Source organism: Delphinus delphis, chromosome 3 (genome assembly GCF_949987515.2).
Source record: "Delphinus delphis chromosome 3, mDelDel1.2, whole genome shotgun sequence".
Lineage (NCBI taxonomy): Eukaryota > Metazoa > Chordata > Mammalia > Artiodactyla > Delphinidae > Delphinus > Delphinus delphis.
This window is the reverse complement of record NC_082685.1, coordinates 89958870-89972864: the sequence shown is the minus strand read 5'-3', so window position 1 is coordinate 89972864 and position 13995 is coordinate 89958870. Positions and strand designations below refer to the sequence as shown.

The window sequence follows — 13995 nt, the reverse complement described above, 5'->3', positions numbered from 1 at the left end:
TCTCAATTTGATTTCCATTTTCTTCCCTGTCAGTATGGCTTCTTCTAGTTAAAATAGGAAATGCCTATTACCAGCAGGGTGTAATGAAACTTTAAAGAGCCTCTTGTCTGCCCTGGTGCTCGGGCAGCATGGCAGCTAGAGCTCTTTAAATGCCTCCCAGCAGGAGCTGGGTAGCTCCTGCCTCAGTAACAGCTGTTCCTCGGTCTCTGTCAAAATCACCACCATTGTCAGAGGCTTGCTTCTTGGCCTTTCTTTTATTTATCTCAGCTATAGCTGAGGTTCTACTGTGCCGGCCTCACATCACATACCCTCTTAAGTAAATCATGGGTTTTATCCCTAATTTTTAGGTGCTAAAAGGTGTTTCCATTATACCACTTGTCATTTCTTCACATGCAGTTGGAAGGGATTTTGGAAGTTTTATCACTTGGAATTCTTTCCGTAACCAATAAGGGAGAAAACCCAACACAAACTAGCTTAGGAAAAGGAATTTATTAGTTTGTATAAATAAAAACTTTAAGGGTATGGTAGCTCAAACGACACCACCAGCACCTATTTAACACAATTTTCTCCTGGTTGGCTCCATTCTTAGACCCTGATTGATCTTTCTCCCCACTTGCAGCTTCAGAATTATAGAAGAGGTAGTCTATTTCCCTGATGTAGGTCAACAGGAGATCCTTAAATGGAGACTTTCAGTGTTCTAAAACACTGTCAGTGTTCTACCTGACTTTAGGTCATATTTCTTGCATCCTAAACCAGTCACTGTGGGCAGAGGAATGAAATCCACTCTTTTTTTTTTTTTGTGGTACGCGGGCCTCTCACTGTTATGGCCTCTCCCGCTGCGGAGCACAGGCTCCGGACGCGCAGGCTCAGAGGCCATGGCTCACAGGCCCAGCCATTCTGCGGCATGTGGGATCTTCCCGGACCAGGGCACGAACCCGTGTCCCCTGCATCGGCAGGCGGACTCTCAACCACTGCGCCACCAGGGAAGCCCTGAAATCTGCTGTTTCGCTTAGCCTAACTTTTTGTTCTATCCTTGGAATTGAGAGTAGAGTTGACATTATCAAAAGCAAGTGGACTGAGAGTGAGGCTCAGAATGTTGGGTCAACTAAAGAAAAACTGAGGTTTCATTAGCACAAAATGGGGCAGTAGACCCTGGGCACCCAGAATAGCAAATGTCCACCAGAGAGCTCATCTCCAGCTTCCTGCTGGGACATCTGTAAACAAAATCTTCCATAGTCATCTGGAGCTTGAACTCTCAGTGCCAACAAATGACCTAGATATGAGACATACTTTCCAGTTATGGGACTCATCTAGATGTCATAAAGTTCTTCATTATGTTAAACTCACATCTGTGTCCTGTAACTTCACCTTCATGACAGCCAAATGCAAAATGAATTTACTCCCATTTATTCATGTCAATTATTTGCATATTTAAAGAAAGTCTTATCTTCTCCAGACTAAATATCCCCCAGGCCCTCAGCCAGTCTTCATACTGACATGATACTTTCATCTGAAGGTGCTCTGGTTTCTCAGTCCTTTAAAGTGTTTGGTTGAGAAGTGGCCACAATACCTCATGTGTTAGCTGATCAGCAATGCAATTACTTTCCTTGATGTGTATTCTAGATATCTATTAGTGTAAAAGGGTTCTATTCACTTTTCTTCAGCAGTCATATCTTGTGTTGCCTTGTTACTCTGTGTTGAATTTGTAATCTACTAGAATCTCCAAATGTATTTCATGAAATTGTGCTGAAGTTTTTACTGGAAATTTATACTTATGCAGTGCTTTAAAAACACTGAATTCAGGATTTTATTCCAATTACATTTCACTCATTAGGTTTAGCATTGCTTCAATTTACAGATATTATTTTATTCTTAATTAACCAGAGAATGAGCTGTCCTTTCCAGCCTGGTATTAGGTCTGTTTGATGAGCTTGCCTTTCACATCTTTATACATGTTGTTTATAAAATTGAATAGTTGAATGATTGGTTTAGCAAGTTTTGTCCTTAGAGATGTGGTCTTCTGGGAATCTTCTCCCATTTGCCCTCCAAAAATTTGTTCACAGACCACCTCTTCATCAATGTTTTATGGACCCTTGTGAGGTTCTATTGTTTCAGAAATCTATCTGCTCTCTAACTTTCATAAAAATCAGTTCAAGATTTGCCTCCCTAGTTTTCTGGAGTCTCTGTTAAGATATATCTGCTTGAGGTCCTGCTTCTGTATCTGCAAATTCTTTCATACCTTAAGATTAATTGGGCCTGGAAAATTGAACTCAAAATGACTGAGTGGTACCTTAGTATCTTCACATCTGAGAGAAAATTGTAAGGAGTTCTACAAAAAGAATGTTTCCATAGTCTACCCTTTTCTCTCATATTGCCATTTCCAGTTTTACTCAAGCCATTTTCTTCCAGTTTTATGCCACTTTCTCTGATTCTTCTTGGCTATGTGACTATTCTTCCTATCTCTTCTACATCTACAAATTAAATTTGATAACTGGAGGGGAGATTCTCCAGTCCAGTGAGGTCAATCCTAGTAAGAGAAAACCACATGTTTTTGAAGACAGGAGACCTGGGTTTGAATCTTGGTTACCACCTCCTACCTTTGAGACCTGTATCAAGACATGTGAACTCCCTGACTCTGTTCCCTAGTCCAAAAAAATGAAGACTTTAAAAAGTGCCTCACTCTGTTGAGTAATAAAAAGCACTTTGTTAAGTGACTCATTCCCTGTGGCCTTATTGATGGAACAGAGCCCAGTGCTGTGATACCTAGTTCTTTGTTCTTTTCATCCCTATTTGAGATGTCTCTAGTGGTAGGTCCATCAGGACACTAAATAGTCACACTGGTTTCTTTTCCTACCTTTTTTCTTCCTCATAGGAATTTTTCAATGTGTATATATTCAGAAGTAAGTGTTTTTAACATAGTATTAAATTATATTCCATTTAAAGTCTTTGGTCTTATTATGGTATGTCTTTGCTTTCCTAATGTTGAGGGTACATTTCCACTTATTTTCTCACTTGAAAACCTATGGTCCTTTCTCCAGCCTCTTAATTTATATAATTACAACATTATATTTTACTTCTCTCTTCAGTTGCTATTATTTATTTTGCATTTCCTTAATTTTGACTGATGGCACAGAAGTTTATTTTCTCCCTATTCTAGTTCCTTTGTGTGAGAATATTGCAAAGCATTTCTTTTCATCCTTATCTAAACTGTTTGATTAGCTGCTAATGTGCAAAATCATTAATGGGGGATTCAAATTTCTAAAATAAAGAACTGATGGATTCCAGCCCACAGTTCAGTCTTTTCCGCTGAGTGCTTTTTCAGAGAAGCAAACAGAAATCAGCAGTGCTCCAGGCACTATGTGAAATGTGCAGGGTATTATTATATCCTGTAAAAAGTTAAATGTGGTTGAAATAAAGACCTCTCTGCAGCATATAATGCAGGGTAGCTGCTTTAGAACACTAAATAAGCAGTTTGCTATAGCAACAGTGTATCCAGCTCTGTAATCTGACATCTGTTTGTGAACTATTAGAGCGTTACTTTTCTTTGAATTAGAAAAGAGTTTATAAATTACTTTATTTGGCAGATTTAATGTGAGTGTGTGTGTGTGTGTGTGTGTGTGATTTTCCCATTTCAGAAAAACATCAATTCCTTTTATTACTTGCCCTGTGTAACTGCCAGGGGCCAGCTGTTAGTTGCATGAGGCTCCAGTGATCCCAAGTGAAAGGATTAGGGCTCATCAACCAATCCACTGAGGGACTGAATGTCCCTTGATGCTGCCAGTTTAAACATATAGACATCTGGTAAATGGTATCACAAAAGATTTTCAGTGAAATGGTTGGGCCTATTGTGGTTAATTCCTTAAAGCTATGATCTTTCTAAGAATTCTAGAATGTTATTATTTGTTATTTATGTTACTGAAGTAAATTAGTATGTTCAAATGATGCTAATATCAGTAAATTCAAGAACTTGCCTAATCACTGAGATGCTTAATGGATATGGGGAAGTGTAGTAATACTATGACTAATAATCATAGAGCCAAATACCATAGGAAAAGTGGTTAGTCTAAAGCGTCACATAAAATGCCCTCTGTACATGCTAATGACATGGGAGTAATTTGTGATAATAAAAAAAACACTAAAAAACAAACCATATTATTAGTTGTTACATTGTAATGAGATACTAAGAAAAAAATCTTGATAAGTTGAGAGATCTGATATTTTCTGTGTATCCAAATTTTTATTATCAAAATCTGATTTATTTACTCTGTAGCTTATTTACTTTGTTACTTATTTTTCTTTTGGCTTTCATTTGCTATTTCACAATTTATTATAACATCACCAAAAAATGGTTAATAAAATAAAAGAGTATGATCCTCAAATTAGTTAATTTTGCTATTTTTCCCACCATTAGAAATCTGACATTTCTAGATTGTGAGTATAGATGCCCACACACAATTTAGGTTTGTGACAGCAAAATATCAACTACTTGATACATTTTTTTCTGTATTCATGAGCAGTGCAGAACAGTACCATTGATAAAGGATGTTTTCACTTACCTACGCATCAGCTACATTTCATTCGATCTGACTAGCATTGGGACTGTGAGTCGGGGTTTATTTATGTTTCTTCCTTGACATAGCTTGTTTTCTTGGAAGCCAAGCTCAATATCGCAGGTTCTTGACTTTGAGCTTACATGGCTGCCAGAGAGTAATTTAAACTAGAGTTTGCATTTTTAAATATTTAAGTGTCTGGAGAAATAAGCTGAAGCTATAAAAAACATGATTTAAATTAGAGGAGGTCAACATATGCTCTTGAACGTGGGGGTGGGGAGATGTACTTTCTCTCCATCATAAGTTGTAGGAATGTTATTTCCTAAAATAGTAGGACCAGAGATTTAAGACTGATGGTGAATATTTAAGTGAATGACAAGACAGACCAAAGAATTGCTGTTGCTGCAACCTATTGCTTGAGGAAATCATGAACAAGTAAATATGTCAGGCTTCCTCTATGCTTTGTCATTTTGCAGATAAGAGATATGGAATTAGGTATGCTGAGGTCTGATAGGCTCCAGTTTTATCAAGATATGCAATAGGCAATTGGACTGCCACTGTTATTAGCTGTCAGTGGTGGGTCAGAACACTGTCTGCATGTCAAGTGGATAGCACTTAGTAAGAATTATGAGGACTCGGTAACTTTCCATATTACTAACTCCTAGGTGGGGGTGGGGTGGAGAAGTAATGTACTAGTATATTCCATGCCCAAGTAAATAAACTGCAAGAATAAATGAAAATTTTAGGAAATACAAAATGGAAAGGGAAATCTAAGTATAATCAGTGGATTTTATCAATATCAGTATCCTGGTTATGATATTGTACTGTAGTTGTGCAAAATGCTACCATGGAGGAAACTAGGTAAAGTGTACACAGAATCTCTCTGTATTATTTTTTCTTGCAACTGCATGTAAATCTACAGTTATCTCAAATTTTCTTTAAAAAAAAAAAGGGAAAACAAATTTTAACTCCTTAAAGTCAGAGAAAACATAATTTTCACATTATTTAAATTACCATTATGCCACTACAAATCATGAAATGTTTCTGAATAATGAGAAATATGACTTAGGTCTTAAAAGAAATGATAAATGAAGAGACTTTATCCTATTACATATGAATATAAAACTGTAACATACTATGAGTCCTAGACATACTGAACTTAAGTTATCCAGTATCATAGACAAGTTGTTAAAAATATAGATCACTGATGGTTGAATCCAGTACCTTTGTTTTCTAGGGGAATTGGTATGATGTTTTTAGTACAGAAAGTCACATTGAAAATACAGTTTCAGATATAGGATAAACTCTGGTGTTTCATAGTACTGAGAAAGAGTTACTTCACGTTTGCTCTTTACCAGTGTCTCCTGATTTAATAATACCTTGTATATTCTTACATTGGTTCGAACTAATAAAATTTTATATTTCAGTTTAATAGTGATCTCATGACTGTCTTATAAAATCTGCTCTGTTAGTGATGTTACTTCCATTTTGTTAACTTAGGTATTTTTTTTCTAGGTACTGGTGTGTGGTTTTAACTACACGTAATAGCGTATGTAAGCAATATTACTTAAGTTTTAGGTTGAGAAAGCTGAATCAATATTTTTTATTCAGTTGAATGCATCATTAATAAGAACTGCTTCAGGGACTTATTAGTATCTTTCAGGAAAAAAATACCCAAAAGACTATGACAGTCAAGAAGCTCAAATAATTGTGATGTATATTTTTAATGGCAAGAGAATGTAATTTTGAAATGTTTGTTCTCCTACTGGGACTTTGCATAAGTAATACTAACCAACTAATCAATAGAGGTATGACAGATTTGAGCAGTCTGTCGCCTTCCAAATTTGCAAATGTCTCTCCATAAATATTTAATATTATTCAGATTCTTTTGCTTCTACAGTTGAACTACAAAATATTAATAGTTTTTTTCACAGACTTGTCTGATTCTATAAGGGAAATTCTATTTTACAGAAATATTCATCTGGCAAAATATATATATTATATATTTTTATGCCCCCCAACACCCACACACATATGGCTTAACTATGTGCTGATCAATTCCTTGCTTTTGAAAATATAAGTTAGTCTCTTGGCACTTTGTATATTTTCCTCTTTCACATAAGCTTACATTAGAAGAGCTTATCTTTGTTATTTATCCCAAATAATTTCCAAAACAGGTATTTAAATAAGTACAATGTCTGTGATAACTGTCAACTTAAAGAAAGATACTACTAACAATTCAGATAGAAATATAAATGAAAAATATATATAAACATACATGTTCATAATATTTTATAATAACCTGGAAGGTACAGAGTTAAAAAAGCAGAAATTGTCATATTCATTTTAGTGTTTACATTAATTATTATATAGATGTCCATTTTGTACTTACAGAAAAATTGTTATATGGAGAAAGTTTTATGTCTCTAAACACATTTTTGCTTCAAGAATCAATTATGGTTTATATTTTTGAAATATTTTGAACATTCCGTTCTACATCCTAAAATATGTATTTGCATGTTGTACCTACAGCAAGTAAAATAGCAAACATAGTTTTGATCACTATCCTTCCTGCTATCATTTACACTTTCCTTATCATTGCACAAAAAGTTGTTATGCCTTTTGTAGTTTGAAAGAAAATAACTATTGAATTAAAACATTTTGAAGAGCCTTTGAAAAAAATTAGTTACTTTAAGAGTTCTAGGTAGTGTTTCTCAAAGTCTCATGTGAATATGACTCACCTGGGGATCTTGTGAAAGTGCCGATTCATATTTGGTACGTCTGAAACCTTGCATCTCCAGGCACTGCCCATGCTGCTGCTCCACTGACCATTCACTAGTTCTTCAGGCTAATGGTATATCTGAAGTGTGAAGGGCAAAGAGTCAAAGAGTGAAGTCAGGCGCATCTGAGCCCTTCTCTTGATTCTCTATTTAAAATCTCAAGTGAATGGTCTGCATTTCTCAAGTTCACTGATGTTTCTGATTGGTTTATTTTCCATTCTAATGCTTTTTTTTTTTTTTTTTTTTTTTAGCTCTTTTGACAGTAAGTTTGTTTACCAGCAAAGAGGTCTCGGGCCAATTGAAGAAGACACCATTCTTGTCATAGATCCAAATAATGCCGCAGTACTCCAGTCCAGTGGAAAAAATCTGTGAGTTAAATTACTTGACTATCTTTCATTTTCTAAAGAGGTGGTTCTAAACCCTGACTGAATATTAGAATCACCTGGGACGCTTCCAAAAATTAGATTGAGATTTAGTCTGGGAGCGGGCCCAGGTATCAAAATAGTAGTTTGAAAGCTCCCCAGGTGATTCTAGTAGGTAGTCAAGCTTCAGAGAGAATTGATACACATGCTAATGAAGTGACTTGCTACTCAGCTAGATCTGAAGGATAAAAAAAAAAAAAAATTCTTGAGCAGAAAAGTTACATAACCAAATTCACCAACCAATCACCATTAAGAAAAAAGCCTTCTCTCTTCCCATCTCAAAGTGAAGACTAAACAAATGTCACTTTCAGCTTTCCATAGCATGCATAGGTAATTTGACTTTGAAAGCTGCTCATTATTTGGTCTTATTCCTAGATGGCATTTGGCAGCCAAAAAAAGTTGGCTGATATTCATGGTCATTGAAAGAAAGGGACACCTGCTTACAGAGTGTCCACAACAGCTATAACCTGGCAGCGTTAGGAGCTATACCCTACTCCATCTGCTTAGGCACAGGGAAAGCCAGCTTCTTTGAAAGGCGGGGAGCCATCCACTTTGAATGCAGCTGCTTATGGAGATGGTAATAATTAGCTTTTTATAGGATTCTAAGATGGTGAGTCAGGGGCCAACTTCTAATATGCCAGCCCCAGCACTCATTGTGTCTGAACCTGTCTCTTCAGTGCTCTACCCATTAATCAGAAGCATCTCATTCCAGAAAGGAATTAAAGAGGAAGGCAGAGCAACTGCTGCTAAATCAGCTTGGCCAACAGTGGGGTTTCTATGTTGAAAGCAAATCATAAGTCTCACATTCAGTCACCAAAAGAGAGATCTAGTTCAGTTTATTAGTCAAGATCAGGGTGTTACATTCTTGGCTCATGAAAAAAAAAATCTATGATTACAACACCTTGCAAAGGCTAGAAGCTGACAAACGTAGCTTGTGGATTGTCAGGTTTGACCACAATCACATTAAGACATTGTCCATGTGTTTTTAACTCTGTCCAAGTTCCTTAAGCCTGTGAGTCTCTGTCCACGTTACAGTTCTTTTATCCAGGTCGTTCCAATTGATTTGTTAAACAGATTAACCTTCTCTAATAATTATCCAGCACACCACTTCTCTTTGCTCAGATGATCACAGCCCATGTCTGCTGGAAGTTGTTTTCTTTGGGTTTTACTGTCTTTAGTAGGTACTTTTAAAGCTTTTCAGTCATATATTTAATATTTTATATTAGTACAGCATTATATTACCTTGCAGCATATTTAAGCAGCATATTCAAACCATATAAATCCATTTATAATTCTCTAGACAATTTGTTTTATACACATTTCTTTAGGATCTTAGAACTTGTTTTCAAATTGATGTTACTTGTGTTATTTAATATACCATACTTTATAATATTTGTAATTGATACGTAGGCTTCGTGTATAGATTTTTAGATGGTTAAGTACCGCTTAAGATTTTTCACAAGGAGGTCTCTCCTTGTGGGTATTTTCATTTAACAATTCATTTTGGTCTTTTCTTTAGTAATACAGGTATACATTTATCAGTTTTTAAATTTATATTGCCTTTACAAATTAATTAGCAAAAAAATGTCCTCTCATGTATGCTTTGGGAGTAATTATATAATTAAGACAATTATCTTTATTTTGCAGGTTTTACTTGCCACATGGCTTAAGTATAGATAAAGATGGAAATTATTGGGTCACAGATGTGGCTCTTCATCAGGTAATCTTCCATTTGGCAGTTATTCAAATAGAAGTTAATGAAGTTATGCTTTCAAAACACTCTGGAGTTGTCTGGGTCTTTTTTTATTTTATTTTATTTATTTTTTTACACAGCAGGTTCTTATTAGTTATCTGTTTTACACATATTAGTGTATATATGTCAATCCCAATCTCCCAGTTCATTCGACCACCACCACCCCCTGGGTCTTTCTTTGTGACCCAGAAAGTTTATAGCAAAAGAATGGAACAGCCATGTCTGAAATGGTGCTTTTAGAACTCAGTGCTAGGAAAAACTTACATGTAAATGATCAAGTCACCCTTCTCTGTGTGGCTGGCAGGAATCTTAGGGCCAGATGTGAAGCTTCACTCTACCAACTGTTTGGGCTCTCCCAACCTCCTTAGGTTCCATATCTGCTTTTCTTTCCTCTGTCCCCAGGTCTTAGTTCTTTTTTTCCATATCTGCTTTTCTTTCCTCTGTCTCCAGGTCTTAGTTCTTTTTTTTAATCACTTTATGTGTTTTATGTATTTTTCTTAAGCTACCTTAATCTTCTATAAATTGAGCCAAAGTCTCTAGTATATACGTTTATATGTAAAACAGCAAATCTTTGTTCTTTTTATAGGAAGTTATATTTCCATTAGGGTATATATCATAATGTCTTTCCCTTAAAAGATAAGCTCATGTTTAATACCTGTTTAATGAGTAGATGGGAAAGAAGTAGGAAAAGAAAATAGAGCTCAGAAGGCATAGCTAGTCTTCAAACATCATCTCAGTAAACATTTATTGCTCTTGTATTGTCTGGAGAGCGTTCTACTATTAGCTAAGGAAAGACAAAAAGGAAGTGTGGGGATGGGTGGAACAGGACATCCATACTAGTCTCCATTCACCACTAATGACCTGGATGACCTTGGGCAGGTCACTTAATCTCTATAAGCCTCATTTTTCATATGAAGGAATCAGACCAGATGATTTCTAGAGTCCCATCCAGTTCTGAAAAGTACCTGCTTTTAAATAAGTCTCTGAAAGCTTACGCTCTGGTTGCCTTAGTCAGGTGGGTGTGTGTCAGTTATAACCATGCAAAGTGGGTAAGGCTTTTGTTCTTTTTTTAAAAGGTGTTCAAACTGAATGCAAACAATGAAGAAGCCCCTCTGTTAATCCTGGGAAAGAGCATGCAACCAGGCAGTGACCAGAATCACTTCTGTCAACCTACTGATGTGGCTGTGGATCCAGACACAGGAACCATCTATGTATCAGATGGTTACTGCAACAGTCGGATCGTGCAGTTTTCACCAAGTGGAAAGTTCATCACACAGTGGGGAGAAGGTACTCAGTAAGACTCTTGATCTCTCATTATAATTATTGGCCAACATCATTAGGAACAAGAGATTGGCCACCCCTCACATTCCTTAGGATGTAATTGTCCCCTGGAGTGAGGAAAACAGGGCCTCCTTATGCATCCAGTTGGCTGTTCTCACACACACACACACACACACACACACACACACACACACACACACACACACACACACACACACACACACACACACACACACACACACACACACACACACACACACACACACACACACACACACACACACACACACACACACACGAGTCTTATAAGAGGAAAAAGAATGCTTCTACCCAAAAACTTTAAAGTTTGTCCAAATAGGGAGAAAATCTGTAATGTGTTTGTGGGTAAGAGATATTAAGTGCTTTAACTTCTTTTTCCCCTGGTTCCAGATACTTAGTGGTTTACTATCATGAATTTTGAAAATTATAAAACTTTAGAGTCAGACTTTGGGTGATTTTACAAATTGTAAATCTGAGGTTTTTCTTTGTTCTGTAGAGTCTACTGAGAGCAATCCTAAACCAGGCCAGTTCAATGTTCCTCACAGCTTGGCCCTAGTGCCTCATTTGGGCCAATTATGTGTGGCAGACAGGGAAAACGGTCGGATCCAGTGTTTTAAAACTGACACCAAAGAATTTGTGCGAGAGATTAAGCATGCGTCATTTGGAAGAAATGTATTTGCAATTTCATATATACCAGGTATTTCATCTTTATTTTTTGTGTTTTTTCATACTACACTCTATTCTTAAAAAGTGTTTGTCTTATCTTAATACGCTCTCATTGTAATTTTTTTATTAAGGGATTGAAGATGACTTATATATCAGATCTTAAAATTTTTAAAACTGTTAGTGCATTGTACATCATTTTCAACTCAAGTGCCACTGTTCTTTATCTGGAAATAATGAAGAACTCAAAAGATTTAGCAACTGTTTGTGATGGATTAAAAAATGGTTCCCAAACGTTGATTTTTATTTTTCCTTAATTATGGTCATTTGCTTTAGTTATTAAATGATTAATATTATGTCTTCACACATCATCAACAGATGGTATATGTTGATAAAACCAGTATTCAAAATACTTCTGCTTCACATTTTTTTAAAGAGTGTCAGCCAATTTTTTAAAGATAAATAGGTGATGTAAGTGAGGCTTATGTGTAAATGTCAGGAGAAATGATCAATGAAATCTGGAATTTTTTTCTCATTTTCAAAATAGATTTCTTGACTTAAAGAAACTCAGAAAAATAATCCAAACTTACAAAATAAAGTTCATTTAATTCATATTAAAAAATAAGTTAGCATAAGATTTCTTTATATCATGAATACTGAACAACTGAAAATATATTTCTAGAATTTATATACAATTTTTGCAATTACTTAGTAAATATATCTATACCTATATTAAAGTTGCATTAACTACATGGTTATCACTATAATATTTATATTTCTTATGCTATTAAAGTTGTGTATGGCTACTATCTTCTGAGGCAGCCCCCAATTTATTTAGGACATGGAATAAAGGGACTCAAGTGACTGAAATAGGAAGAAGTTTGGCTTCACTAAGGAATAAGTAATAAAAGAAAGTAATAAAGGACTCATTAATGTCAATGAAAGATAAATTCTCGTGTTCGTTTTTACCTCATATTTAAAGAATAAATTTGGCAAGACGATTTACTTAACAAAGAGGGTGATCCAGTTCATAATGAAAAAAAATAAATCAAATATGAGGAGAAAAACAATCAGGAGAAAAGATGAGAGGAAATCTGGTTAAAAAGAGAATCTCAGCAAAAGACAAAGTGTATTATAATTGGAATCCTCTCTACAACGTTACACAATAGTAATTGATGTTGATAGTGTTGATTTTTTCTTAATATGATGTGCTAAAGACCCCTATCCTGAAATCCTTAGAGAAAGATGAAAAACTCTTCAACACTGGTTTAGTATTTTGTATATTTTAGTGTTTTAATTCTTTAAAACATAATATTCAATCATCTGAAGTATTTATTTAACCAAAACATCACAGTTTCCATTATTTTGGATAAACACTACTATACTAAGAAATATAATTTTACTTCAAAGAGTATTCATGGAATTAATATAAAAAGATGGTCTAATTTTTTTAATTAGGAAAAAATGTCTTTGATAATCTGAAATATGCATCTCACATTTTCAAGTGTTAGTTGTTTAAAATCGGACCATTCTTCTATCTACAGTGTAACTTCACTTTCTTTGCATATTTTTCTCTGATTCTACTTGTAGCTATAGTAGATATTACATATTTTTTAAAAGATCTGATACCCCAGAATGATTGCCTTAAATAACCTGACTCTTCCCATCCCTATTTAGAATACCTGTGATGTCTATATATCTATTCCTCTACCTATGTCATCTCCTCCATATCTATGTATTCCTGATTTCTACTGGCTTCCTAAGTGGAACAAGCTTTGCAGTTCCTGGTTTTTCTATTACAAGGAAGTTAGTCTCCTAACCTGTTTGCCCCTTATCTTATTACTCAGAAAGAGACATCTGCTAAGTATTTTGTTTTCTACTTTTGTTGCCAATTGGAGGAACCAGGTTGACCCTACATTTCTTGTTTGTGTGATGTACACACATGTATTGAAAAGCCCGTCTTATCCATATTTTAAAAGAAGGTTGACTGGATATGTTTTCACAGGTTTGCTCTTTGCGGTGAATGGGAAGGCTTACTTTGAGGACCAAGAACCTGTACAAGGATTTGTGATGAACTTTTCCAATGGGGAAATTATAGACGTCTTCAAGCCAGTGCGCAAGGTATTCACATACATTAACTATGTATCAGTTTTCATGAGAATAAAACTAAAATATGAATCTTGGAATTCGATTTATACTTGAATAAGTTTTTAAAAACTTAAAGGACATGTGATTACTTTCTTAGCGAGGTTGATGGGAGTGCTGTATACTATGTTTTATTTAGAATAAATGTCCTTATCTATTCCTCAGTGAATTTCTTCAGATGCAAATTAACACTGTACGCAATTCTAAGGTTCTTAGTTGATTTGCACACAAGAGCAGGTTTAAATTCACTGTAGTTAGATTATCTAAAATGTAAGTCTTTTCCTGGTTTCATCCAAGTAAAGAAGATACCACAATATGTTAAACTATAATTTTATAGTTCTCTTAGATTCAACAGAAATCGT

At 35.3% G+C, this 13995-nt stretch overlaps 1 protein-coding gene across 18 annotated transcripts in view; it reads left to right on the top strand.

Annotated features, from left to right (window-relative positions):
- PAM (peptidylglycine alpha-amidating monooxygenase) overlaps positions 1 to 13995 on the top strand; it is a 280689-nt gene that overhangs the window by 249806 nt on the left and 16888 nt on the right. For all 18 annotated transcript variants that reach the window (XM_060009091.1, XM_060009096.1, XM_060009095.1 and 15 more), the window contains 5 exons: positions 7582 to 7698; positions 9400 to 9472; positions 10582 to 10792; positions 11322 to 11522; positions 13494 to 13609. In XM_060009091.1, the coding sequence (XP_059865074.1) occupies positions 7582 to 7698; positions 9400 to 9472; positions 10582 to 10792; positions 11322 to 11522; positions 13494 to 13609 (718 nt within the window). The remainder of the gene's footprint in view (positions 1 to 7581; positions 7699 to 9399; positions 9473 to 10581; positions 10793 to 11321; positions 11523 to 13493; positions 13610 to 13995) is intronic.